The sequence below is a fragment of the Amorphotheca resinae genome, assembly GCF_003019875.1.
Source record: "Amorphotheca resinae ATCC 22711 unplaced genomic scaffold M430scaffold_12, whole genome shotgun sequence".
In the NCBI taxonomy this organism is placed as follows: domain Eukaryota; kingdom Fungi; phylum Ascomycota; class Leotiomycetes; order Helotiales; family Amorphothecaceae; genus Amorphotheca; species Amorphotheca resinae.
In genome coordinates, this window is record NW_020194482.1 from 911716 (window position 1) to 935255 (window position 23540).

Genomic DNA, 23540 nt, shown 5'->3' on the forward strand with positions numbered 1-23540 from the left:
CTACTAGTAGTTAAGGACTAGGTAAGCTACTGTCTTTAGGGCCTTACTATAAGGGCACTAAGAGGTTACTACCTCTAGTACTCTACGTTTAAAAAGAAAGGCCTAGAGCCTAACCTTACTAGTATAGATCTATATTAAAAGTAAGCTCTTATACTTATAAAAGAGTAAGTACTTCTTAAGGGTATTTACTAAAGAAGTAAGTAGCGTAGCTAGGGTAGTACTCTAGTAGTATACTAGTAAACTATTATATTAGGTCTATTATGTCCTTTAGTTCTCTTATAAGGTCTCTTTTAGTAAGGAGACCTTATACTAGTCTTTTACTTATATAGCTTAGCCTACCTTATACTTAAGTAACGTATAAGGTAGCGCTATAATAGCGTTATAGTAGTACCTCTAGTGTTATTAAAGGCAGGTTACTACCTTATTATAGATAGACTATATAAGTTTACCCTTACTTATATATTTAAGACGTTATTTAAAGTCTATTACTTACTTATTAAAGTAGAGGTTAAGTAAAGGCGTAGCTATTTTAGACTTAAGGAACTAAATAAGAGTCGCCTAGTACGCTCTTATAATAATATAAAGGTACTATAACTACTTTATAATAAGGTCTTTTACGATTCTTTTAGCTTATTACCTAAAGAAGTAGTACTAGACCTTTATACTATATATAATAATACTCTAGATTACCTTTATATAGATCTCTCTTATGTATAGTAGGCTATATCCTTACGTAGATATAATAAGCCTTATAAGCGTAAACTACTAGGTAGTAAACTTTTGTTTAATAACGTTAAGGTAGCCTTTTTACCTAAGCTTCTAATTTATCTAAACTCTTAGAAAGCAGGCCTCTTAGACTAAGGGTATAACTTAGTCGTTAAGGTAAATAAGCGTTATTAGTATAGTATAAGTATAGGTAAGGTAAAGAAACTTACTTTTTTTAGAGATAAACTTTATTCTCTTTATTTGTACTTACTAGCTATAAGTCTACTACGTCCTTTTAAGGTACTAGTATATCTTTATTATGTCTCTACTAAATACTAAAAGGTTAAGGTCGTTAGTAAACCTTAACCTACTACCTACTAGCTTCTTTAAGGTATATAGGCGCCCTTTAGCTAAGCTCTTTATAGTAGTAGTAACTATAAGCCTCTAGCTAAGGTACGTCCTAGCGTAGTTTAAAGTAGTAAAGGTAGTAGTACTACGTAAGCCTAAAAAGACCCTTAAATAGTAATAAACTACTAAGGCCTATAGGCTAATATTACTCTTAAACGTAATAAGTAAAGTAATTAAGTTAGTAATTAGCTAGTACTTTACTAACGCTATAAAGTCGTAAAGGCTCTTCTTAGAAATGTAGATAAGAAACCGGCTATAACGCTTAATAGACCTTATAGTTAAAATAGTAGTTAATACTATATATATAACGTAAAGCTATAAGGCTATAGCGTCCTTTCTCTAACTAAACATTAAAGACGCCTTTAATATAGTAAACTATATATACCTCTTTTATACTTTTTAATACCTAAGGTTCTTTATATAAGCTATATAGTAGGTATATAGCTTTCTTACTAATTAGATAGCTAGCCTCTTCTTTAATAAAGAGGTAACGCTACCTTAAGAGGTTACTATAAGGGTACTATAAGGCTTACCCTTCTCTCTTATCCTCTTTCTCCTTTATACTACTAGCTTATATATACTACTATAAAGACATATAGGCCTTATTATAGTAGGTCTTAGCGCCTTTTAAGTACTTGTCTTTTAGAAAACGTTAGTAATGTCTGTCTTTATTATAGTATTATTAATAGTAAACTACTAGTACTACTTGTTCTAAAGGTCTAGAATAACGTTACTAAGATTAGCTACTAATTCTAAAAAGAACTACTAGCCTAACACTATTACTTTATTATAGTAGCTTATAGCTAGTACCTCTTTATTAGCGCCCTAAAGAGAAGAGAGTAAGGCCGGTTTTAAGGGTACGTAGCTATAAAGCCTAGCTTACTTTTTAAGACTTTAGAGTTTCTATTAGTCTTTTAAGGTAGTAGTAAGGGTACTATACTAGCTCTTAGCCTTTATATCTTAGATTGTCTAGAGTTAGTAGGTACTAGCCTACTAGAGGTCGTGCTAGTAAAGTTTAGTTAAGGTAGTAGTATATTAGTAGCGCGTTACCTACGTTTTCTAGACAGCCTTAAAGACCTTACTACTTTACTAGGGTTTAGTACGTCTCTAGCTAACCTTCTTTTTTAAGGTAGATAAGTTAGTAATACGTATAAGCTAAGAGATAAGTAAGTTAACTACCTTATTAACCTTATAAGGTATATCTAGTAGCTTAAAGAAAAGGTAGAGCCTTCTAGCCTTAATTACTACTAGCTCTTAGTCTATTAGGGTCTAGCTTTACCTTAGTACCTTTATAGCTCTCTTATAGCGATCTCTTACTTAAGTAATAACCTTAATTAGCTAGGCGTAGTAGTTAGATCCCTTATACTTTAGGTTACCTTAGTAAGTATACTAGAGCGTTACTATAGCTTACGCGTAATTAATTATTAAGTCTTGTTTACTATATCTCTTTTAGGTTAGCTTTTTTTAAGGTATGTATAGTAAGAGCTACTACTTATAGGCTAGATAAAGAAGGGTCTCTAATTTAGGGGTAGTCTTACTAGCTCTATCTTAGAGTAAGTAGTAAAGGTTTATATTACTTATAATAATCTATAGCCCTTTTAAGTCTTTTTTAGTAAGCCGCTAGAAAGGGCTAGTCTAGCCTAAGAAGTTAGGAATTAGTAAGTATATTAACTAGATAGTAATACTTTATAGAGTAACGTAATACTAGTCGATACTAGTTACTACTACTTAAGTAAGAGGTAAGTACTACTTATAAACGTAAATAACTATACGGCCTTTACTCTTATAGACCTACTAGTACTTTACTTATACTAGGTAGTAGACTATCTTTATCTATTTGTTATACTATAGCTCTTAGATTACTATAACGTTAGCTTTATAGCTATTATAAAGTACTATTAAGGTAAGGCTATTCTTTCTTATAGTATTCTAGTATACTATTATTAATTTTATTACTAAGAGTCTAAGATCTATAAGTCTTACGTTATAAAAGAGTCGCTAGACCCCTAGTTAGTTTCCTAGCTTAATATCTTTATAATATTATAGCTCTAAACTATTACTATATCTAGTACTCTAATAAAGAAGTACTTACGCCTTACTAGAGTCCTTACTATAGGCTTCTTATTATTACTTATCTATAGTCTCTTAGGTACTACAACCTAGTAGCTATTATTACTATCTTATAAGGACGCTAGCGTAACACTAAGTACTTAGCTAGTAAAGCTACTCTTTAATACCTTAAACTATCTAGGTCTTTACTAATATATAGTATATACTTATTTCTTTACCTTAAGGGCCTTAAGACACTAATAGTCTTATACTATATATAGTCTACTATAGTTAATGTATCTCTTTCTACTATTAAGTTAAGAGTACTCTTCTTTACTCTAAGGGTACGCTACTCTTATATAGTAGCTATACTAGGCCTAGTTCTTATAGAACCGCCTAATATAGCTAAACTAGTAGTACTAGAAGTATCTTTAGATTTGTAGGTTAGCTAAATATAGCTTATAGTTAAAGATCTAGGCTTACTAGATTAGCCCTTGTTTATATAAGTACGTTACTATATTAGCGCTTTAAAGGTATAGTACTATTATTATAAACTTTACTATAAAGGCCTTAATAAGCTTGACTTTAACCTTTATAATATATAGTACGTAAGCTTAGATCTTTACTAGTAACACTTCTAATTCTACTTATATAACCTAGTCTACTAGTAGGCCCTTTACGATTACTATAAACTTACTTTTATAAAGCTAGGCTATAGGCCTAAACGTCCTTTATACTTAGCCCTAATCCTAGATTATAGTCTTTAGTATAGCCTTCTTAAAGATAAGAATAGTGTCGCTACTAAGAAGCTAGTAGGTTACTACTACTTTAGTACCTTTAATTACTATATTAGTTACTATTACTACTTTAATAGTACTATAACGTACTAAGTCTTTTGTCTGTCTATTTACTCTAATCTTTAGCTCCTTAATCTGTCTCTCTAGTATTACTTATACTCTTATTAGGCGCTAGCCTACTACTAACGTATACGTAGCCTAAGGAGCTACTACTACTATTAGCCTCTAAAAGGCCTCTTTTAACATCGTTCTTAATTACCTAATTGTTACTAGGTTATCGTTAAAAGGGGTCTTAAGAGTACGTAAGAAGGTCTTTATGTTTACTACCTTTAGCTCTACTATTACTATTATTATTATAATAAGGTTATAAAGAAGGCGTAACGCCTTATCTTTTTTACCTAGTATTACGTAGGCCTTAATTCGTTATAAGATTAACTTTGTTTTATCGTCTATACTATTCTTACTACTTACTAGCTCTTTACTATAGCTTTTTATTAGAGAATAAGAGTATTAGCTCCTTCTTATAAGTAGGTAGTACTAGCTTTATTTAAGTCTAGTATACTTACTATCTGTTACTATAGGCTTACTTATAGTCTACTAGTACTTTAAGGGGTATCTAAGGGTACTAATTTTAATTCTATCGTTTGTTTTTAAGTTTTTAGAGTAGTTAAGAGCGTAGGTAACTGTTATAAAGTTTCCTTTTTAAATTTAATATAATAGTATAGTAGTTATAAGTAACTTAAGTACTAAATTAGTAGAACGTTTAGAATAGTAAGACTTTAAATAAAACAAATTTTACTATAACTTAATACTAGGCTAGACTTAAGTAAGAAAGAATAAGACTATAATAGACTTAGGCTGTCTAAGGTAGTATTAGTTTTAAAGGATTTCTTATTCTTAAAGATTATTAAAAGGACAGCTACTAACAAGAGCTATATATAGGTTTGCTTTAGTAAGCGCTTAGTAATAGGTGCCCTAGGCATCTTCTAGGTACACCTTATAACAACTATAGAATAAAAAGGGTACTAAGTAAAGTAAAAACTCTAAAAGCTTAAAAAATAAGTATAATCTAGGCTAGACAGTGTTAAGAGAAATTGTATTTTATTAAAAAAAAAAAAAAAAAAAAAAAAAGACCTTATAAGTAGACGTGATTAGACTGTTTCTTATATTTAATTATATTTAGAAGAAAAAAGCTTTTATATCGCCTACGCCCCTAACTGCCCTAAAAACTTAAAAACGAACAATAGAATTAAAATCAGTACCCTTAGATACTCTCTAGAGTACTAGCAGACTATAGGTAAGCCTATAGTAACGGATAGTAGGTATACTAGACTTAAACAGAGCTAGTACTACCTACTTATAAGAAAGAGCTAATACTCTTATTCCCTAATAAAAAGCTATAGTAAGAAGCTAGTAAGTAGTAAGAGTAGTATAGACAATAAAACAAAGTTAATCTTATAACGAATTAAGGCCTACGTAATACTAGGTAAGAAAGATAAGGCGTTACGCCTTCTTTATAACCTTATTACGATAACGATAGTAGTAGTAAAGCTAAAGGTAGTAAATATAGTAACCTTCTTACGTACTCTTAAGACCCTTTCTAACGACAACCTAGTAACGATTAGGTAATTAAGAACAATGTTAAAAGAGGCCTTTTAGAGGCTAATAGTAGTAGTAGCCCTTTAGGCTATATACACGTTAGTAGTAAGCTAGTACCTAATAAGAGTATAAGTAATACTAGAGAGACGGATTAAGGAGCTAAGGATTAGAGTAGATAGACAGACAGAAGACCTAGTACGTTATAACGCTATTAAAGTAGTAATAGTAGCTAATATAGTAATTAAGGACGCTAAGGTAGTAGCGACCTACTAGCTTTCTAGTAGTAATACTATCTTTACCTTTAAGAAGGCTATACTAAAGACTATAATCTAAGATTAGGGCTAAGTATAAAAGGCGTTTAAGCCTACGGCCTAGCTCTATAAGAGTAAGTTTATAGTAATTATAAAGGGCCTACTAGTAGACTAGGTTATATAAGTAGAATTAAGAGCGTTACTAGTAGAGATCTAAGCCTATACGCTATATGTTATAAAGGTTAAAGTTAAGCTTGTTAAGGCCTTTATAGTAAAGTTTATAATAATAGTACTATACCTCTAGAGTACTAATATAGTAACGCGCCTATATAAACAAAGGCTAATCTAGTAAGCCTAAATCTTTAACTACAAGCTATATTTAGCTAACTTACAAATCTAAAGATACTTCTAGTACTACTAGTTTAGCTACATTAGGCGGTTCTATAAGAACTAGGCCTAGTATAGCTACTATATAAGAGCGGCATACCTTTAGAGTAAAGAGGAGTACCCTTAACTTAATAGTAAAAAGAGATATATTAACTATAGTAGACTATATATAGTATAAGACTATTAGTGTCTTAAGGCCCTTAAGGTAAAAGAGTAAGTATATACTATATATTAGTAAAGACTTAGATAGTTTAAGGTATTAAAGAGTAGCTTTACTAGCCGAGTACTTAGCGTTATACTAGTGTCCTTATAAGATAATAACGATAGCTACTAGGTTATAGTACCTAAGAGACTATAGATAAGTAATAATAAGAAGCCTATAGTAAGGACTCTAGTAAGGCGTAAACGCCTTCTTATTAGAGCGCTAGATATAGTAACAGTTTAGAGCTACAACATTATAAAGATGTTAAGCTAAGGAACTAACTAAGGGTCTAACGACCCTTATATAACGTAAGACTTATAGATCCTAGACTCTTAGTAATAAAATTAATAATAGTATACTAAAACACTATAAGAAAGAACGGCCTTACCTTAATAGTACTTTATAATAGCTATAAAGCTAACGTTATAGTAATCTAAGAGCTATAGTATAATAAACAGACAAAGATAGTCTACTACCTAGTATAAGTAAAGTACTAGTAGGTCTATAAGGGTAAAGGCCGTATAGTTATCTATATTTATAAGTAGTACCTACTTCTTACCTAAGTAGTAAAGACTAGTACTAACTAGTATTACGTTACTCTATAAGGTATTACTATCTAGTTAATATACTTACTAATTCCTAACTCTCTAGGCTAGACTAGCCCTCTTTAGCGGCTTACTAAAGAAGACTTAAAGAGGCTATAAATCGTTATAAGTAATATAAACCTTTACTACTTACTCTAAGATAGAGCTAGTAAGACTACCCCTAAATTAAAGACCCTCTTTTATCTAGCCTATAAGTAGTAGCTCTTACTATATATACCTTAAGGAGAGCTAACCTAAAAGAGACATAGTAAACAAGACTTAACGATTAATTATGTATAGGCTATAGTAATACTCTAGTATACTTACTAAGGTAACCTAGAGTATAAGGGATCTAACTACTATACCTAGCTAATTAAGGTTATTACCTAAGTAAAAGATCGCTATAAGAGAGCCGTAGAGGTACTAGGATAAAGCTAGACTTTAATAAACTAAGAGCTAGTAGCGATTAAGGCTAAGAGGCTCTACCTCTCTTTTAAGCCGCTAGATATACCTTATAAGGTTAATAAGGCTATTAACTTACTTACCTCTTAGCTTATACGTATTATAGACCTATCTACCTTAAGAAAGAAGGTTAGCTAAGGACGTACTATATTTTTAGAAAGAGCCTTTACGACTTTATAGTATTAGTAAAGTACTAGCTAATTACTAACTTAATTACTTTGTCTATTATACTTAAGAGTAATATTAGCCTATAGGCCTTAGTAGTTTATTACTATTTAAGGGTCTTTTTAGGCTTACGTAGTACTACTACCTTTACTACTTTAAACTACGCTAAGACGTGCCCTAGCTAGAGGCTTATAGTTACTACTACTATAAGGAGCTTAGCTAAAGGGCGCCTATATACCTTAAAGAAGCTAGTAAGTAGTAGGTTAGGTCTTAGTACCTTTTAGGTACCTGTCTTTTAGAGAACGTTAGTAATGTCTGCCTTTATTATAGTATCGTTAATAGTAAACTACTAGTACTACTTATCTTAGAGGTCTAGAACGACGTTACTAAGATTAGCTACTAATTCTAAAAAGAACTACTAGCCTAATACTATTACTTTATTATAGTAGCTTATAGCTAGTACCTCCTTATTAGCGCCTTAAAAAAGAAAGAGTAAGGCCGGTTCTAAGGGCATATAACTATAGAGCCTAGCCTACCTTTTAAGACTCTAGAGTTTTTATTAGTCTTTTAAGATAGTAGTAAAGGCGTTATACTAGCTCTTAGTCTTTATATCTTAGATCGTCTAGAGTTAGTAAGTACTAGCTTACTAGAGATCGCGCTAGTAAAGTTTAGTTAAGGTAGTAGTATATTAATAGCGTACTACCTACGTTTACTAGACAGCCTTAAGGACCTTACTACTCTACTAGAGTTTAGATAAGAAACCGGCTATAACGCTTAACAGACCTTATAGTTAAAATAGTAGTCGACACTATATATATAGTGTAGAGCTATAAGGCTATAGCGTCCCTTTTCTAACTAGACATTAAAGGTACCTTTAATATAGTAAACTATATACGCCTTTTCTATACTCTTTAATACCTAAGGTTCTTTATATAGGCTATATAGTAGGTATATAGCTTTCTTACTAATTAGATAGCTAGCCTCTTTTTTAATAAGGAGGCGGCGCTACCTTAAGAGGTTACTATAAAGGTACTATAAGGCTTACCCTTCTTTCTTATCCTCTTTCTCCTTTATACTACTAGCTTATATACGCTACTATAAAGACATATAGGCCTTATTATAGTAAGGTTTACTAACGACCTTAACCTTTTAGTATTTAGTAAAGACACGATAAAGACACGCTAGTACCTTAAAGAGGCGTAGTAGACTTATAGCTAGTAAGTATAGACAAGAGAAATAGAGTTTACCCTTAAAAAGAGCGAGCTCTTTTACCTTACTTATACTTACGTTATACTAATAACGCCTGTCTACCTTAACGGCCGGGTTATACCCCTAGTCTAAGAGGCCTACTTTCTAAGAGTTTAGATAGATTAGAAGCTTAGGTAAAAGGGCTACCTTAACGCTATTAAACAAAAGTTTGTTACTTAGTAGTTTACGCTTATAAGGCTTACTATATTTACGTAAGGATATAGCCTACTACACGTAAGAGAGATCTATATAAAGGTAATCTAGAGCGCTATAGTATATAGCGTAAGGGTCTAGTACTACCCCTTTAGGTAACAAGCTAAGAGGATTATAAAGGACCTTATTATAAAGTAGTTATAGTACTTTTATATTATTATAAAAGCGTACTAGGCGACTCTTGTTTAGTTTCTTAAGTCTAAAATAGCTACGCCTTTACTTAACCTTTACCTTAATAAGAGGGTAGTAGACTTTAAATAACGTCTAGAATATATAAGTAAGGGCGAACTTATATAGTCTATCTATAATAAGGTAGCGACCTACCTTTAATAACGCTAGAAACGCTATTACGACGCTACTATAGTACTACTCTATACGTTACTTAAGTATAGGGCAGGCTAAGCCGTATAAACAAAGGACTAGTACAAGGACTCTTTACTAGAAGAGACCTTATAAGAGAACTAGAGGACACGATAGACCTAACACAATAGTTTGCTAGCGTACTACTAAGGTACTACCCTAGCCGTACTACTTACCCCTTTAGTAGATACCCTTAAGAAGTACTTACTCTTTTATAAGTATAAGAGCTTACTTTTAACGTAGATCTATACTAGTAAGGTTAGGCTCTAGGCCTTTCTTTTTAAACGTAGAGTACTAGAGGTAGCGACTCTTTAGTACCCTTATAGTAAGGCCCTAGAGATAGTAGCTTACCTAGTCCTTAACTACTAGTAGCTTAACTAGTAGCGACAGGCCTTATAGTAAGTACTTTACTTAAAGGCGTTATAGACGTTCCGCGACTTTATAGTAGTAATAGAGAGAAGAAAGAGTACGCGCGTACTAATCTACTAGCTACTATCTACTAGCTAGTTCTTATAGTTTAGGCTAGCCGAGCGCTACCTAGCTAAGAAAGAAGGAGAGTAATCCTAGTTAACAGCTAGCGTCCTTTTAGCGTCTTACTAGTGTCTTGTTAGTATGTTTAGTATTACTAGGCTAGAAGGTTAAGTTCTAGTAAGGTAGTAATAAGGTCTTAGTGCCTTAGTAGTACTATAATAAAGTATTTACAAGAGGTAGTACGTAGGTTTTTACCTGGCTTTAGTACGGTTTTACTACGTGATTTATGTAGTATAGAGGTTCTGTATATATTAGGCATAGGTAGTAAGAACAATAATAATAATAATAATTATATTTAGAAAGGAACAATCTCTTTAAATAAAGATAGTTAATTACTATAGAGACAGTCTGTTTAAAAGGATAATTAATTAAGTAAGGATAGTTAACACTTAGAGACGGTTATAAGATAGTTATTCTAAATAAATTAGAACAAATAAAATACTAGGTAATTATATAGACAATGTTTTTTTATAGTTGTTAATTAATGGTTAAGGTATAATCAATAAAGAGGGACTGCTATAGGAATATTATAATGGCCCTACGCCCTTATTTAAGGTAATCCTAGTGTAAGTATTATATAGAGTAACGTAAAGCCTGCTAGATTATTCTTTAAGATATATTATTATAAACCTACAAGGGCACTTGACAGGACAAGAAACTCATTACTAGTAATATAGTAGAATAAAATCCAAATTTAATCCCCCTTAACTAGTACATCAATGTACAATTTGTTATGTCTTAACGCTATAAGTATCCTATTGTACAAGTCATAAGGTTCTATTGGTGTTGGACAAAAGCCTGCTACAAGGAAACTGGCGTGTCGCTGTCTACAACAGCATTCGTCGAGGATCCTCAATGTACTCCTTGACCTTCACCAGAAATTGGACGGCCTCCCTTCCATCCAGAAGGCGGTGATCGTAAGTTAGCGCTAGGTACATCATAGGTCGAATTACGATCTGGCCGTTCACAGCAACAGGCCTGTCCTTGATGGCATGTAATCCAAGTACAGCGGTCTGAGGGAGGTTGATGATTGGAGTGCCCATCAAGGATCCAAAGACGCCACCGTTGCTGATGGTGAAAGTACCACCAGCCATGTCCTCAATGGTGAGCTTGTTATCGCGGGCCTAGAATGAAGATCAGAACAAGTAACAGGCAGGTAGAGATGGTTCATTTACCTTCTTTCCCAGATCCGCAATTGCTTTTTCAATCCCAACAAGATCCATTGTCTCCGTGTTCCGAACAACTGGGGTTACAAGGCCCTTCTCCGTTGCAACAGCGACGCTGATATCAACGTAATCTCTGTAGACAATGGTATCGCCGCCATTAGGCCCCTCGATTGAAGCGTTGACAGCTGGTATATCCCTCATTGCAAGTACACATGCACGGGAAAAGGCGCTCATGAATCCAAGTTTTACGCCGGTCTTCTTCAACACCTCATCCTTGTAGAGCTTTCTGAACTCCATCAGAGACGACATGTCAACCTCGTTAAATGTCGTGAGGGAGGCAGCGGTGTTCTGTGACTGCTTTAGGCGTTCCGCGATACGAAGGCGCATGCGATTCATCTTGACCTATACGAATCATTAGCTATTGCGTTCCTACCACGAAGATTGTCAATTGCATACACGCCGCTCCTCGCGACTACCGAGAACAGGGGTAGAACTGCTTGGCTTGGCATCGGTCTTTGGCTCTGTAGGTTTTGGTGGCGGCGCCTCCTTCTTTGGCTCAGCCTTCTTCTCCTGCGGTGGAGGCGGGCTTGGTTCATCTTTCGGTTTGGGTTCCTCCTTCTTCGAGGGCTCACGATCTGAGGGCGTGGCTGGCTCCTTGGGCTCTGCGTCGGCTGCCTGCTTCTCCCCTCCGCCCGGCGCCCCTCCAAGTTCGAGACGGACCAAATCCTGACCAACAACGACGGTATCCTCTTCGTTTGCAAGGAATTCCTTGATGACACCAGCTTCGGGAGCATTGACGGCTACATCGATCTGGAAGCATAGAAGTGAGCCGGTGTATTCTCGTGTGATCGTCGGGAGTAAGCTAGACTTGCCTTGTCCGTCTCGATGGTCGCAATCTCTTCATCCTGCTCAACGAATTCGCCAATCTGTTTCGACCATTGCTTTAAAGTTCCTTCAGAAATCGACTCTGCCATCTGTGGAACCTTGATGACTCTGTCGGCATAGGAACGGAATTGTTGGACAACGGGCAAGGGATACCGCAAATGCGGTGCTCGATGAGCCCGCAAAAAGCGGGATGCAACTAGGACTCTTCTGGAGAGCATGCTGATCCGAAGACGTGGAGGAAGAGAGATGAGGGAGATGATGAGTGAGGAACTGGATGTGGTAGAAGTGAAGTGAAAAGGCCCAGGTTTCCGCGAAATACCTAGGTAGCGGGACTTTACGGTAGCTGCATCCGGGATTCGAGCCGCACTGGTCGCCGCTAGCCGCACGCTCCGCAGGACCGCAACATCATCTCGCGATTCAACACCAACGTACTGCGCTCAACTGCCCACTACATCCTGCTTTGAATTGCACCATAAGCCCGATTGTCGCGGAGGACGCCCGGAATACTATATTCGACGAGGAACTACGCCAGAGCAGGCCGGCCAGTCATTGTCACCTCACACCGGACAAGATGTCTACGAAGCAAGCGGTATGGTGAGTTAATCCCACTCGGAATCTGAAGCTCGAAAACTGACCAGATTCTCTTTGAGTTCCCTTTACCGACGCTCCCTGAAGCTGGCTCTCGATTGGGCCGTGCACCGGTATCTCTGGAGAGGTCAGGCGCTGTACATCCGGTCGTTGTTTGAGGCGAATAAAAACATACGAGATCCCAGACAACAGAGGGCAGGTCTCCCAAATGCCGGAATTCAGGAGACTAAGCTGATTTTTGGTCTATTAGGCATTGTTCCAAGAGGCGGAGGAGCTGCTTGAGAAGTGGAAACACCCTGATCCATACCATGCACCAACCGCCCCCGGAGGTTAGTCTTCCAAGGTCTCGAGCTTCTACTCTGCTCGAAATGCCTTTTCTTCTGTTGTATTGCATGATGCTTACAAGACCTGTCAACTAGGATCCAAGTTTGAAAGAAACCTCCCAGCACCAATTCTCGACCGTAAGTCAACGAACTCCAGTGGCGTGGACTTGAGAGCTGACATGAACCCAGCGCCACGTCCTATGATTTTGTAGAGCGGGTAGGATTTTGGGGCATGCAATGGAGAGAACCCCCCCCTTGAAGACGTACATAGGATGCAATAGAGTCATTCACCGATGGCTAGAGCTCCCGAAACAGTGCTTGTGATGTAGATACAGAAGAACAAGATCATTGCGTGACTGCGCAAGGCGCTAGGAGCCAACAGCTCGTTGAAAATATATTTATTAGAATTTGGTGGAAGACAGCCGCAGCTAGGAAATTAGATAAATCTAGGAGTCCGAGTGGATGTGCGTGACGGAATCGCTGGCTCATCATTTTTAACCTGTTGATATTGTTGATATTGGCTTCGATCCTCTATATTCAAACGCCAACCACTCAACCCTCTAATACGCCAAATTTTGAAAACCAAACTCTGACGTCGCGTTCCTAAAATAGAACCCCAGATATCAAGCGGACTAGCCCAGGCGCAAGGCCATCCGAATGAAATATACCGCAAGACATGGAGGTAGAGTAGATGAATGTTTTATCAGTTTCTCATAAGATTGATATCTCCATCCATTGCCATGGATTTAATGTACAACCAGAACGCGGAAAAAGCAACCGTGGACCCAGACCCAGACGACACCCCATCCATTATCATAAAAGCAAACCCTCAGAAACGCGACCGACCACAAGAAATGAAAACTATAGCTCTTGGCTGGGATTCTTGCCACCCTTCGGGGTCTTCTTTGGCAGAAGGTCTTGAATTTTGGTTAGCCAATAATCGGCACGCGAGGTCTTGGGGGAACTCACTCTGGTGGATGTTGGGCAAGACACCACCCTGTGCAATTGTAACGTGTCCGAGAAGCTTGTTCAATTCTTCATCGTTGCGGATGGCGAGTTGCAGATGACGGGGGATGATACGGGTCTTCTTGTTGTCGCGGGCGGCATTGCCAGCCAATTCGAGGATTTCAGCTGCAAGGTATTCGAGGACAGCGGCAAGGTAGACGGGAGCACCTGTATGACGCGTTAGAACTGTGGAACAGGGGCGTCGTGGACCCGAGACAACCTACCAGCACCAACACGTTGAGCGTAGTTGCCCTTTCGGAGAAGACGGTGGACACGACCAACGGGGAACGCAAGACCGGCCTTGGACGATCGGCTATCGAATGGTTAGCAAAAGCTCAGCGTTCGAGGGACGCGATCGATGCGACATGCGCGAGAAGGGAGAAAGACGCGTCAAAAGCGGCCAAGATACCAAGGCAAAGGGGGGAAACAGAGAGGCGACTCACGATTGCGCGTTCTTGGAGCCGCTGGCCTTTCCTCCGGATTTGCCTCCAGTCATTTTGAGAGAGGTTGGATTGGTGGATTAGTTAGAGTGATTGGGAGAATCGAGAAATCGAGAGGTGGATGGGGCCGTGAAGAGGGCTGATGGCAATAAGGACGAATAGTACGGGTGGTGATGGAAGTGGAAGAAGAGGATTGGGGGGATGCCGCAGCAGATATACCGGTGCTCGCTAAGTTAGTGATCCACGGGGGCGTGTTTACTCGCGTGCGAATCGTGCCACCGCCTGCGTCAAGCGAGCGCGTCCTCTGATTGGTGTGATCTCCTGCGCGTGCTCGCTCTAGCGCCGCTCGCCGCTCTTCATATAAATACGGCGCCTTCGTTCTTCCTTTCCACCTTTCTTCCTCCCCTCCTCCTCTTCATCCATCGCCCACCAATCCGCCCCTCAGCATCACCGACACGTCCAGTATCTCACCCGCCCGCTCTCCCTTTCCCATTTTCCCATTCTTCCCGCCGACAGCTCTTTTTACGCTCCCCGCATATCACCCCAGATCCATATCCAAAAATGCCTCCCAAAGCCGCCGCTGAGAAGAAGCCCGCCACCAAGGCCCCTGCCTCCAAGGCTCCCGCCGAGAAGAAGGAAGCTGGCAAGAAGACCGCCGCTTCTGGCGACAAGAAGAAGCGCACCAAGACGCGCAAGGAGACATACTCTTCATACATCTACAAAGGTACGACTCTTCCGCTTTGGGAGTCGCGCCCCTTTGCAAGCATTGATCGCGTCAACATTGTTACATCGCGGTCTCCGTTGGCCTCCAACCTCTGAGCATTGGTTTCGCGTCGCGTCGCGTACCCCGTTCAAAGAAAGCATCCACTGACTCGTCGCGATTCTAGTCTTGAAGCAAGTCCACCCCGACACTGGTATCTCCAACCGTGCCATGTCGATCCTGAACTCCTTCGTCAATGGTATGGCACCCCGCCAGCTTATTTATTCAATTTCTAACGCGACTTCCCAGACATCTTTGAGCGCGTCGCCACCGAGGCCTCCAAGCTTGCAGCATACAACAAGAAGTCAACCATCTCATCCCGAGAGATTCAAACATCGTAAGTTTTCTGCTGCCATCATTAGATACCCCATCTGACACCCATTGCAGCGTGCGGCTCATTCTTCCTGGCGAACTTGCAAAGCATGCCGTATCAGAAGGTACAAAGGCTGTGACCAAGTACTCGTCGTCTACGAAATAGGTTATTTTGGGTTTCCTTTTCTTCGGGTTTTTCATAGGGTATCGGATTTGCTTTAGCTTTGGGACATCTTTTTGAGGATGATAAGGCTGAAGTGGTCTGGGATCCTCGGGTCTCATTAATGCGTTATGGATGGGTTGCTTTTTATTGGGGGCACATGTCTTCACGGTCTGCTTTCGGGGTACGTGGCTGTACAATAAGCGTCTTCAGAATAGGGGAATTCAGAAGACAACATTTGAAATTCGATTTTGGGCTTCATTTGCAGACAGTGATAAGGCGCGCGGTTGGGACCTTGATCCAACCATCGGAATTGGAAGAGGCGACCCAAATTTAATTTGGGCGCTCCTACCAAAAGAAGCACGAAGGCGGAGCGAGTCGAGAATCTGCTGTCCATGCAGTTGATTTCTGTCGCAATGTATTTTTCGCAAGCATTTTCAGGTCAAGGCTTGATGTTGTCGCATTCTCCGCAACAAGTCTCTTGGATTGATTGAGGGAGCTGGTTAAATGCATCTAGGTTACATACAGTAGGGATAATCGGTCCGCCGTCCTCATCCCATTTTCGCTGGTTGAAACGTCATACAAAGCTCAAGTGGACAAAGATATTACTCCCGACAGCGTCAAGGGATTTTTATCCAAGACCGGCCTTCGTAGTCTTGACAACATGGGAAACAGGTTGCAAGATTCCCTTGTTGTTGAGTGCACCGAGAGCTGTGCCAGTGCTCCAACCCATCTTCTCAAGCATAGCTCTACCCTTGTTATCAACTCCAAGCTCTGGTGCCGATCCACCAACGATGTCACCATCTCTATAGCTGACACCGGCGCTGCTGAAACCACCTCCTCCACGGCCAGAATGCTTGGACCCAGCACTGTATCTCTTACCGCTCACATCCATGCGAGGGAAGAAACGACGCGTGAGTCTTGCTTCGAGAGCATCAAATGTACGTTCAACATAAGCTGACGTTCGTGAGGTGCGGTAGAGGACTGGGAATCGTTTAGTGCCCGTCCCAGCAGACTTGGACTTTAAGTTGAAAGCATTGGCAATCTCGTGGACTATTTTTCGGTTTGCTTTGTCCATTGGGGGAAGCGCGAGTCTACGAAGTCAGCTTGTACTTGTTTTCTCGGGAGACGTAATACTAACGTGGTATTCTTTCCCATCAAAAATGCTCTGATCTCTTCCTTGATTTCGCGAATACTCATTCCCTCTTGATACTTCTTCTTTAGGTCAGGTTTGCCATTTTTACTTCCCAGTAATCCTTGAGCCCGTAACTCCTCACGCTCTTGTTTTCTCTCTTTTTTCTTGACCCGATCATTCTCATACGTCTTTTGCATCGATATCTCGAGCTCGGAGTCTGAAAGATCAACGACAAGCTTGCCTTTGCGACCTTTGGGTTTTCTTTTGAGGCTTGGACGGTCAAAGTCCATAACATCGAATCCATCATACGCGTCAGCTAGGGCGGTTGCTGCGGGGAATTCGCCTCGAGGTGGTTTGGTACCACGATCCTTTGTTCGAGATCTGTTTGGAAGCATGGCGGGATTGAATCGAGCTGTTATAGAAGGGATATCTTCATCTTCATCGGCATCGGCTGCATCGTCAAAGAGCAGCAACTCGTCTGATCCCATACCGAGCTCCTCTTGCTTGGCCAGCAATCTTGCGATCTGCTCATCTGTCATACGATCTATCTTTCTCTGCAGGAGATCCTGATCATCTTCCTCTTCCAGTGCATCATCGACATCTGTATCTTCTGAATCATCAGAATCTTCCTCCCCATTGTCCTGGAACTCAGCAACAAGCTTTTCTTCGGCCTCGAATTCATTAATACAGGATAATGCAGCGGCACCCGTTAAAGCACTAGCAGGAACCCATCTTGCCTCGTCGACAGTTTGACCCTGCCAGACAACAAGGTATTGCACTCCACTCTTGCGGTCCCTCTTGGAAACGATGGCTTGGACTTCTCCTATTGCCCCATCAGATGTGCTTAAATCGTCAAAATCGCACATATCTGAACGGTCCCAACCGCTGTCTAAACCAGCTTTTGAAGGGAAATTTGGCTCTCTGGACGACTCTGTCTCGTCCTGCCCACCATCTTCACTACCACCTAATTCGCGTTGATTAAATGAAGCATTTTGAAGCAGAGAATCTCCTCCACCTTCGATGTTCGCGATGTAATCGGCGACCAGCGCATCTTCTTCGGCCTTGCTGAGACCTGCACGAGGACCATGGCGATCGCGTCGGCGGTTACGTCGATTTCCACGCTTAGGTAGTATGGCATCAAACTCGCCAGGCGAGGAATCAGCGGACTCCCGTGAGGACTTTGAGGCAACTCCTTTACATCGAATAGCTTCATCAAGTAGCTCTTCCTGTTCATGGATTCTGTCCTCAACTAACTTGATCTTTGCGTCAATTGCATCAGTAGGTATTTTAGGAGGTTTCCTAGCCCTGGAAATGACCTCGCCCTGACTGTTGCGTCCCCCGAACAGTATTACTTCCTCACTAGAATTAGATGGTGTCGGGGATGGTGGACGGAGCGGGAGCTGAGGGGGGGGTAACCCAGTGGGTACGGGCTCGCTCCCGACTGTATCAACAATGTACAGTGGATTCCGTTCATTAACCAAGTCAGTGGAGTGAGTTCCTGTATTCCGTTTCTCCAACTCTTCTTCCACCTCGACCTCTACTTCCAGCTCTTCACCTGAAGGCGAGTCTAGAGTCATTCCTGCCAGAGCAGATTCCGGGTCTTTGGGTTGGGGCCGGAGTGGATCCAGCCGCCCTGCGCTGACAAAGTTGACCTTCGCATGCCTCAATTTTTGATCGGATTCCCAAAATGAATGGTGCCGCTCAGTGTTTCGAGCCTCTTCTTGCAATGTGAGCCCTGCGGCCAAAGCAAGCATACGAGTCAGCAATAGTCCAAAACAAGAAGAAATACTTTCAGCAAGAAGGTGTCTTTGTCTGTACCCTTGTGTTCGCCCCTACGTGAGGAAGCACCTGTAGCAGGGGAAGAGACAAACGAGGTTTCACGGCTGGATGCACCTGATCCATAGCGAGGCTGTTGGAACCTGGCCCGGTGTGCCGCCTTCTTCCCGCGAGGCATACTTTACTTGCAGATGTGCAGCATGGGAGTTGTCCGAAAGGAGGTGTAGAGGGAGGTGTAGAGCAGTCCGTCCATAGGTGGGTGGGCGAGGTGAGGTGAGGCGAGGTGAGGTGAGATGGGATGGGAGGAGCTGAGGCAAAGTTCAAATTGAAGTCCAAACAGATTCAGGCACAGACCACAACGCCGCTAGTCTTATCGATAAAAAACCTGACTGCGGGCGGGGTAGTAAACGGCCTCCGTACAAAGTAGAGTTACCTACTCGGGACACACATGCAAGGATAGGTACACCTCTCAAGGCCGCGTAGGTTAGATTGGGGATGAAGATGGAGATGGAGATGGAGACATACCTAGGCATAGAACACAGACATAGAACATACAGCATCTCTCTGTCTCTGTCACTCCCTCTCCCTCTCTTGATATCTATCTGCTGGTCCTGTCACTGCGACCTGGGCAGGGTACGCTGACTGGATCATCATAAGGTAAGGTAGCGAGCGGTACTCGTCTACGCCATCGAAAAACAGCCCAGTGGGCGGGTGTATCTATCAGCTGCCTGCTCCGCTCACCCAGCTCTCTGACCTCACCAAGCTCAGCTCAGCTGCTCAGTTCTCCTCGCCCCTCCGTCGCCGACTTCATACCTGGAGGACGATGAAAAGAGGCAGAAGGTTCAACAGCAACGCTTCCTAATATCTATCCTTGCATCTCTTGACTACCACCCGGAGGTGGCTGCTTTGCGTCGTCTCGCGCCAGCTTCCCTCCTCGACCACTGTCCACGAGCCGCCCCTCTAACCACCCCCCGCCCCCTCCGCGACGCAGCACGCCGCATGCCTTCGGCCATCAACCTCAACTCGAGCGCAGTAAGAACCTGGTCTTTATATGAGCTATGACGAGCGTCGACTTTGGCCGATATAAGCGCATTGTTCAGTACTTTTGGGACCCGGAACCTACGAACGATGCTGCATCGCGCTCTCCGATATGGTGCTTAGGCCGAGAGTATCAGGTCCCCGAGAAGAATCTAGTACCCGTCGCGGCGAGCACTCCCCCTCTAGATGGCAAGTTTGAGCCAGCTCAACCTCAAGATCCCGTTCAAGATGCAACCCCGCCAGACAGTACGACAGGTAGCCTTGACGACTCCTCAGCACACGACGAGTCTGCAAGTGGCGGAGAAGATGGAGGTTGGCCCTCTTCCTTTTTGGACGATTTCGAAGCCAGAATATGGCTCACATATCGCTCGAATTTCCCAGCAATTCCCAAATCCCCGGATCCAAAGGCGGCCTCATCGATGTCACTGTCAGTACGATTAAGAAACCAACTTGTTGACCAAGGCAAATTTACATCCGACACGGGTTGGGGATGCATGATCAGATCGGGACAAAGCCTTTTAGCAAATACTCTTGTCATGCTACGAATGGGAAGGGGTTCGTCCCTCATAATTCTCTTGTCTACGAAGAGACTAACCATGTGGCAGATTGGCGCCGTGGCTCCTCAGACATCGAAGAACGAGACATTCTCGCATTATTTGCCGACGATCCCAGAGCGCCTTATTCGATACACAAATTTGTAGAGCACGGGGCCGCGGCTTGTGGGAAACATCCCGGAGAATGGTTTGGGCCTTCAGCCACTGCTCGTTGTATCCAGTGAGGAGCCTGCAAACAACACGATTATTCATATTTACTGACCTCGAGTAGAGCATTGACAAACGGTCGCGAGCTTTCGGATTTGAAGGTTTACATCACTGGTGATGGGTCCGATGTTTATGAGGATACTTTTATGAGCATTGCAAAGCCCGATAATAGCAGTTTCAAGCCGACATTGATATTGGTCGGGACTAGGTTAGGCCTAGATAAGATCACACCCGTTTACTGGGAAGCCTTGAAAGCGTCATTACAAATGTCACAGTCTATCGGCATTGCTGGGTATGTGCTCTATTCCTGATCCGTTGCTGTTCAGCGTCATAACATTACCAGTGGCCGCCCTTCATCATCACACTATTTCATCGGCGTTCAAGGGCCCTACTTTTTCTATCTTGATCCTCACCAGACCCGACCTGCCCTTCCCCTTCCAGAAAATCCTAGTCATTATACGCAAGAAGATATCGATTCCTGCCATACTCGAAGGCTAAGGAGAATTCACGTAAAAGAAATGGACCCAAGCATGCTCATCGCGTTTTTAATCCGTGACGAGAATGACTGGAAGGAATGGCGGCGAGCCGTTCAAGAAGTGGAAGGAAAGGCAGTGATCCATGTCGCTGATAAAGATCCAGCGCTGTATGGTCTCGGTGTTGAGAGAGATGGCGCGATAGATGAAGTGGAAACCTTCGATGATGAAGATGAAGATGATACCATATTAGCTACTTAGGCGCGCGGCTTGGATGGGTGGTTTGGTATTTGGCGTCTGAAAGGGGAGCAATAGTTTAATCCAATGCTTGCATCACTTTGCAAGAAGATGCCACGCTCCGGGGAGCTCACGCATAGTGATAATATATTTTATAGGTCATGATCTCCGACATCGTGTAATGCTAAACATGACGGTCTATTTGATGTCCCGATGTTCTATCAAACACATGAACACCAAACCCCTCGCTTCGTTTGCAGCCTGGCTGTGTCCCTTTCTGGATTACAATCCTTGGTAATTCAGCGGTTCTTCTTACTGTTCTTGCTTTTTGCAGTCTTCGCTACTGGCTGGGCATGATTTAATTCCTTGATATGGTTAAAAAGCTTAGTCCTGGAAGAGAAAGTACTTCGGCAGGTAACGCATTCGAACTACGAAACATCATCAGTCTCTTCATGTCCTCAAGGTGTCAGATTGAGACTTACCCCCTGGTTGATTTCAGCAGTCTCCATCTCTTGTCGAGCAGCCTTCTTTGCACGCTTTGCCTTTGCCTTTCCTAGCTTCTGCTTGCCAGTCCCATTAAGGTCACTAAGCGTTGGACTTGCAACAGTTATTGGGTCTGAATTATCCATTCCCTCTTCAGCGATTTTTGCCTCTGATAACGAGCTAGCCAGCCGGTTTTCCACATCTGCTCTAGGCGCATACTCATCATCTACATCTGAAGAGTCAGATTGATTTTCCATTGCTTGCCGCGGGCTCTGTTTAGGAATATCAATTTCTGCTTTGCTGCCTTCGGGCTCTTTCACCTCCCAGAGATTCTCCCCCTCGCTCTTGGCGCCATTCTCCCTGTTTGGTTTAGTTGTGGATTCATTGGCACCTTCTGCGCCTGTTGAATCCAGATCCAGCTTGTCGAACCCCTCGGGCGCTTCGGTAAGTGTAGAGGGCCCATCGACAGACGATCCATCGAGGTTGAGGCGTCTGCTCTCTTGTCGCATCTCCCTCTGGAGGGCTTGAACAGCCTTGATGTGTTTCTTACTCTTCTCATGGGTTTCATACTGTTTCTCGCTCTTGAAAGTTTTCCCACAGACAACACATTCAATGTGCTCGACCTCCGATTCAGAGGACTCTGTAAAGCTATCCTCCGTTTCAGGTCCGCTTGTCTTTGCCCAATCCGGGACTACATGTTGATTGAGCTTCGCCTGGTTTGCAGCTCTCGATCGCGCTGCTTGAGCAGCTGCAGCATCTCGTAAGATCTTTTGGCGATCAGCCTCTGACTGTGCATTTGGGATGAACCTTGGATCTCGTTTTCGGACAAATGCCACGAGCGCTCTTACGGCATCGTTGAATTCCCGGATGCCTTCCTCTCGGAGTCTTCTGTTTTCCTTCTCTATGAGTCGACGGGTCGCCCTATCAGGGGCATCAGAAGATTTATATGCATCCCTCCAGGAGAATGTCTTTTTAGTTGAAAAGTTCGCCCAGACCCGGTAGAAGGGCTTGACAACGGCTTCGTAGTCGTCTTCTGCGCCACCAAACTCTGGATATTGTATTGGATCAATCCCCTGCCAATCACAAGCCAGATTCTCCTCCGTTGCAAGAGTTTCGAATGTACCCCGCAGTATGCCGTAGAAGCCATTTGGTGCATCCGTGAAGGGCACACTGGTGTTAAACCTACCGATCAAACCCACGATGTCTCTAGCGCTTGTGAGGCGCACATTGTGCTCGAATTGCTCTTCTTCAGAAGCACCACCATCTGCGCGAAGTATGGACTCGCGATGAGAATCATACCATGCTCTCTCCTGCGGATCCGATAGAACCTCGTAAGCAGATTGCACCTCAGCGAATTTAATGGTGGCGTTTTCGACATCGCCGTAGTTTCGATCTGGATGTAACTCAAGGGCCTTTTTCCTGTAGGCCTTCTTGATTCTGAGTGGCGCAAATCATTAGTCCTAGCTGCTATTATCGCGGATAGCCATGAAATTCTCACTCATCAGCAGAAGCCTGGCGCCCGACTCCGAGTAGTTCGTAGTAACAGGTCTTTACCGCCGCGTTGTCTTGCGCGGGCGAGGCATTGCGAGGGGACGACTGCTCTGCGCCCATAGTGGCAACCCTGCGCCAACATACGGGTAGGCCGCTACTCCCGCGAAGAGATGGATGTACTTGAGCAAATACTGGTGGATTTACTGTACCTAGGGCAGTACTCCGCAGATTATGTGGTCGGGTTCAAGACTGAACCTACCTACATGTTTCGGTGCAAGAAATCAAGAGAAATGTTAAAAATAAAATAATGTGCTTAGCGAGGAGAGGTAAGGTACAATTTTTAATAACCCCGATCATGCACTACCCTACCTTACCTTACGTAGCCGTCTTTTATTATTAGGACTACTGCTACAGTACTACTACTGGGCAACGGTGTTCTGAACTTCTGAACTTCTAGCTGAATGGGATGGCCGGTTGATTTTCTACTCCGTAAGTGGGCGGGCTCTAGCTGGTATATATCGGTCTATCCTGGTGGTCTGGGCTCTA

At 42.0% G+C, this 23540-nt stretch overlaps 7 protein-coding genes across 7 annotated transcripts; 3 read left to right on the top strand and 4 right to left on the bottom strand.

Annotated features, from left to right (window-relative positions):
- Nucleotides 1–10788: 10788 nt before the first annotated feature.
- On the bottom strand, nucleotides 10789–12230 carry M430DRAFT_109112 (hypothetical protein; the record flags this gene model as incomplete). Its single annotated transcript, XM_024861254.1, has 4 exons — nucleotides 10789–11085; nucleotides 11137–11529; nucleotides 11584–11966; nucleotides 11996–12230. The coding sequence occupies 4 exons, from the start codon at nucleotides 12228–12230 to the stop codon at nucleotides 10789–10791; spliced, it is 1308 nt and encodes a 435-aa protein (XP_024717496.1).
- Nucleotides 12231–12583: 353 nt separating this feature from the next.
- Nucleotides 12584–13135, top strand: M430DRAFT_53731 (hypothetical protein; the record flags this gene model as incomplete). Its single annotated transcript, XM_024868407.1, has 5 exons — nucleotides 12584–12601; nucleotides 12688–12795; nucleotides 12851–12929; nucleotides 13020–13061; nucleotides 13113–13135. 5 exons carry the CDS (start codon nucleotides 12584–12586, stop codon nucleotides 13133–13135), a joined length of 270 nt encoding a protein of 89 aa, XP_024717497.1.
- Nucleotides 13136–13784: 649 nt separating this feature from the next.
- M430DRAFT_53732 (hypothetical protein) lies at nucleotides 13785–14424 on the bottom strand (the record flags this gene model as incomplete). The annotated part of the gene is made up of 4 exons (XM_024868408.1): nucleotides 13785–13840; nucleotides 13893–14096; nucleotides 14153–14241; nucleotides 14372–14424. 4 exons carry the CDS (start codon nucleotides 14422–14424, stop codon nucleotides 13785–13787), a joined length of 402 nt encoding a protein of 133 aa, XP_024717498.1.
- Nucleotides 14425–15058: 634 nt separating this feature from the next.
- Nucleotides 15059–15597, top strand: M430DRAFT_88190 (hypothetical protein; the record flags this gene model as incomplete). The annotated part of the gene is made up of 4 exons (XM_024869647.1): nucleotides 15059–15092; nucleotides 15256–15327; nucleotides 15378–15465; nucleotides 15516–15597. Coding segments are annotated over 4 exons (276 nt in total), but the record flags the coding sequence as incomplete, so codon positions are not given.
- Nucleotides 15598–15769: 172 nt separating this feature from the next.
- On the bottom strand, nucleotides 15770–19156 carry M430DRAFT_128200 (hypothetical protein). The gene is made up of 4 exons (XM_024862055.1): nucleotides 19037–19156; nucleotides 18554–18979; nucleotides 16742–18470; nucleotides 15770–16694 (listed from the first exon to the last, which is right to left on the bottom strand). The coding sequence occupies exons 2-4, from the start codon at nucleotides 18687–18689 to the stop codon at nucleotides 16232–16234; spliced, it is 2328 nt and encodes a 775-aa protein (XP_024717500.1). The 5' UTR covers nucleotides 18690–18979; nucleotides 19037–19156; the 3' UTR covers nucleotides 15770–16231.
- A 150-nt stretch (nucleotides 19157–19306) lies between these two features.
- Nucleotides 19307–21219, top strand: M430DRAFT_128201 (hypothetical protein). Its single transcript, XM_024862056.1, has 4 exons — nucleotides 19307–20104; nucleotides 20155–20323; nucleotides 20375–20602; nucleotides 20654–21219. Exons 1-4 carry the CDS (start codon nucleotides 19570–19572, stop codon nucleotides 21042–21044), a joined length of 1323 nt encoding a protein of 440 aa, XP_024717501.1. The 5' UTR covers nucleotides 19307–19569; the 3' UTR covers nucleotides 21045–21219.
- On the bottom strand, nucleotides 21213–23282 carry M430DRAFT_128205 (hypothetical protein). The gene is made up of 3 exons (XM_024862057.1): nucleotides 23002–23282; nucleotides 21503–22940; nucleotides 21213–21448 (listed from the first exon to the last, which is right to left on the bottom strand). The coding sequence occupies exons 1-3, from the start codon at nucleotides 23112–23114 to the stop codon at nucleotides 21320–21322; spliced, it is 1680 nt and encodes a 559-aa protein (XP_024717502.1). The 5' UTR covers nucleotides 23115–23282; the 3' UTR covers nucleotides 21213–21319.
- Between the last annotated feature and the right edge of the window lie 258 nt (nucleotides 23283–23540).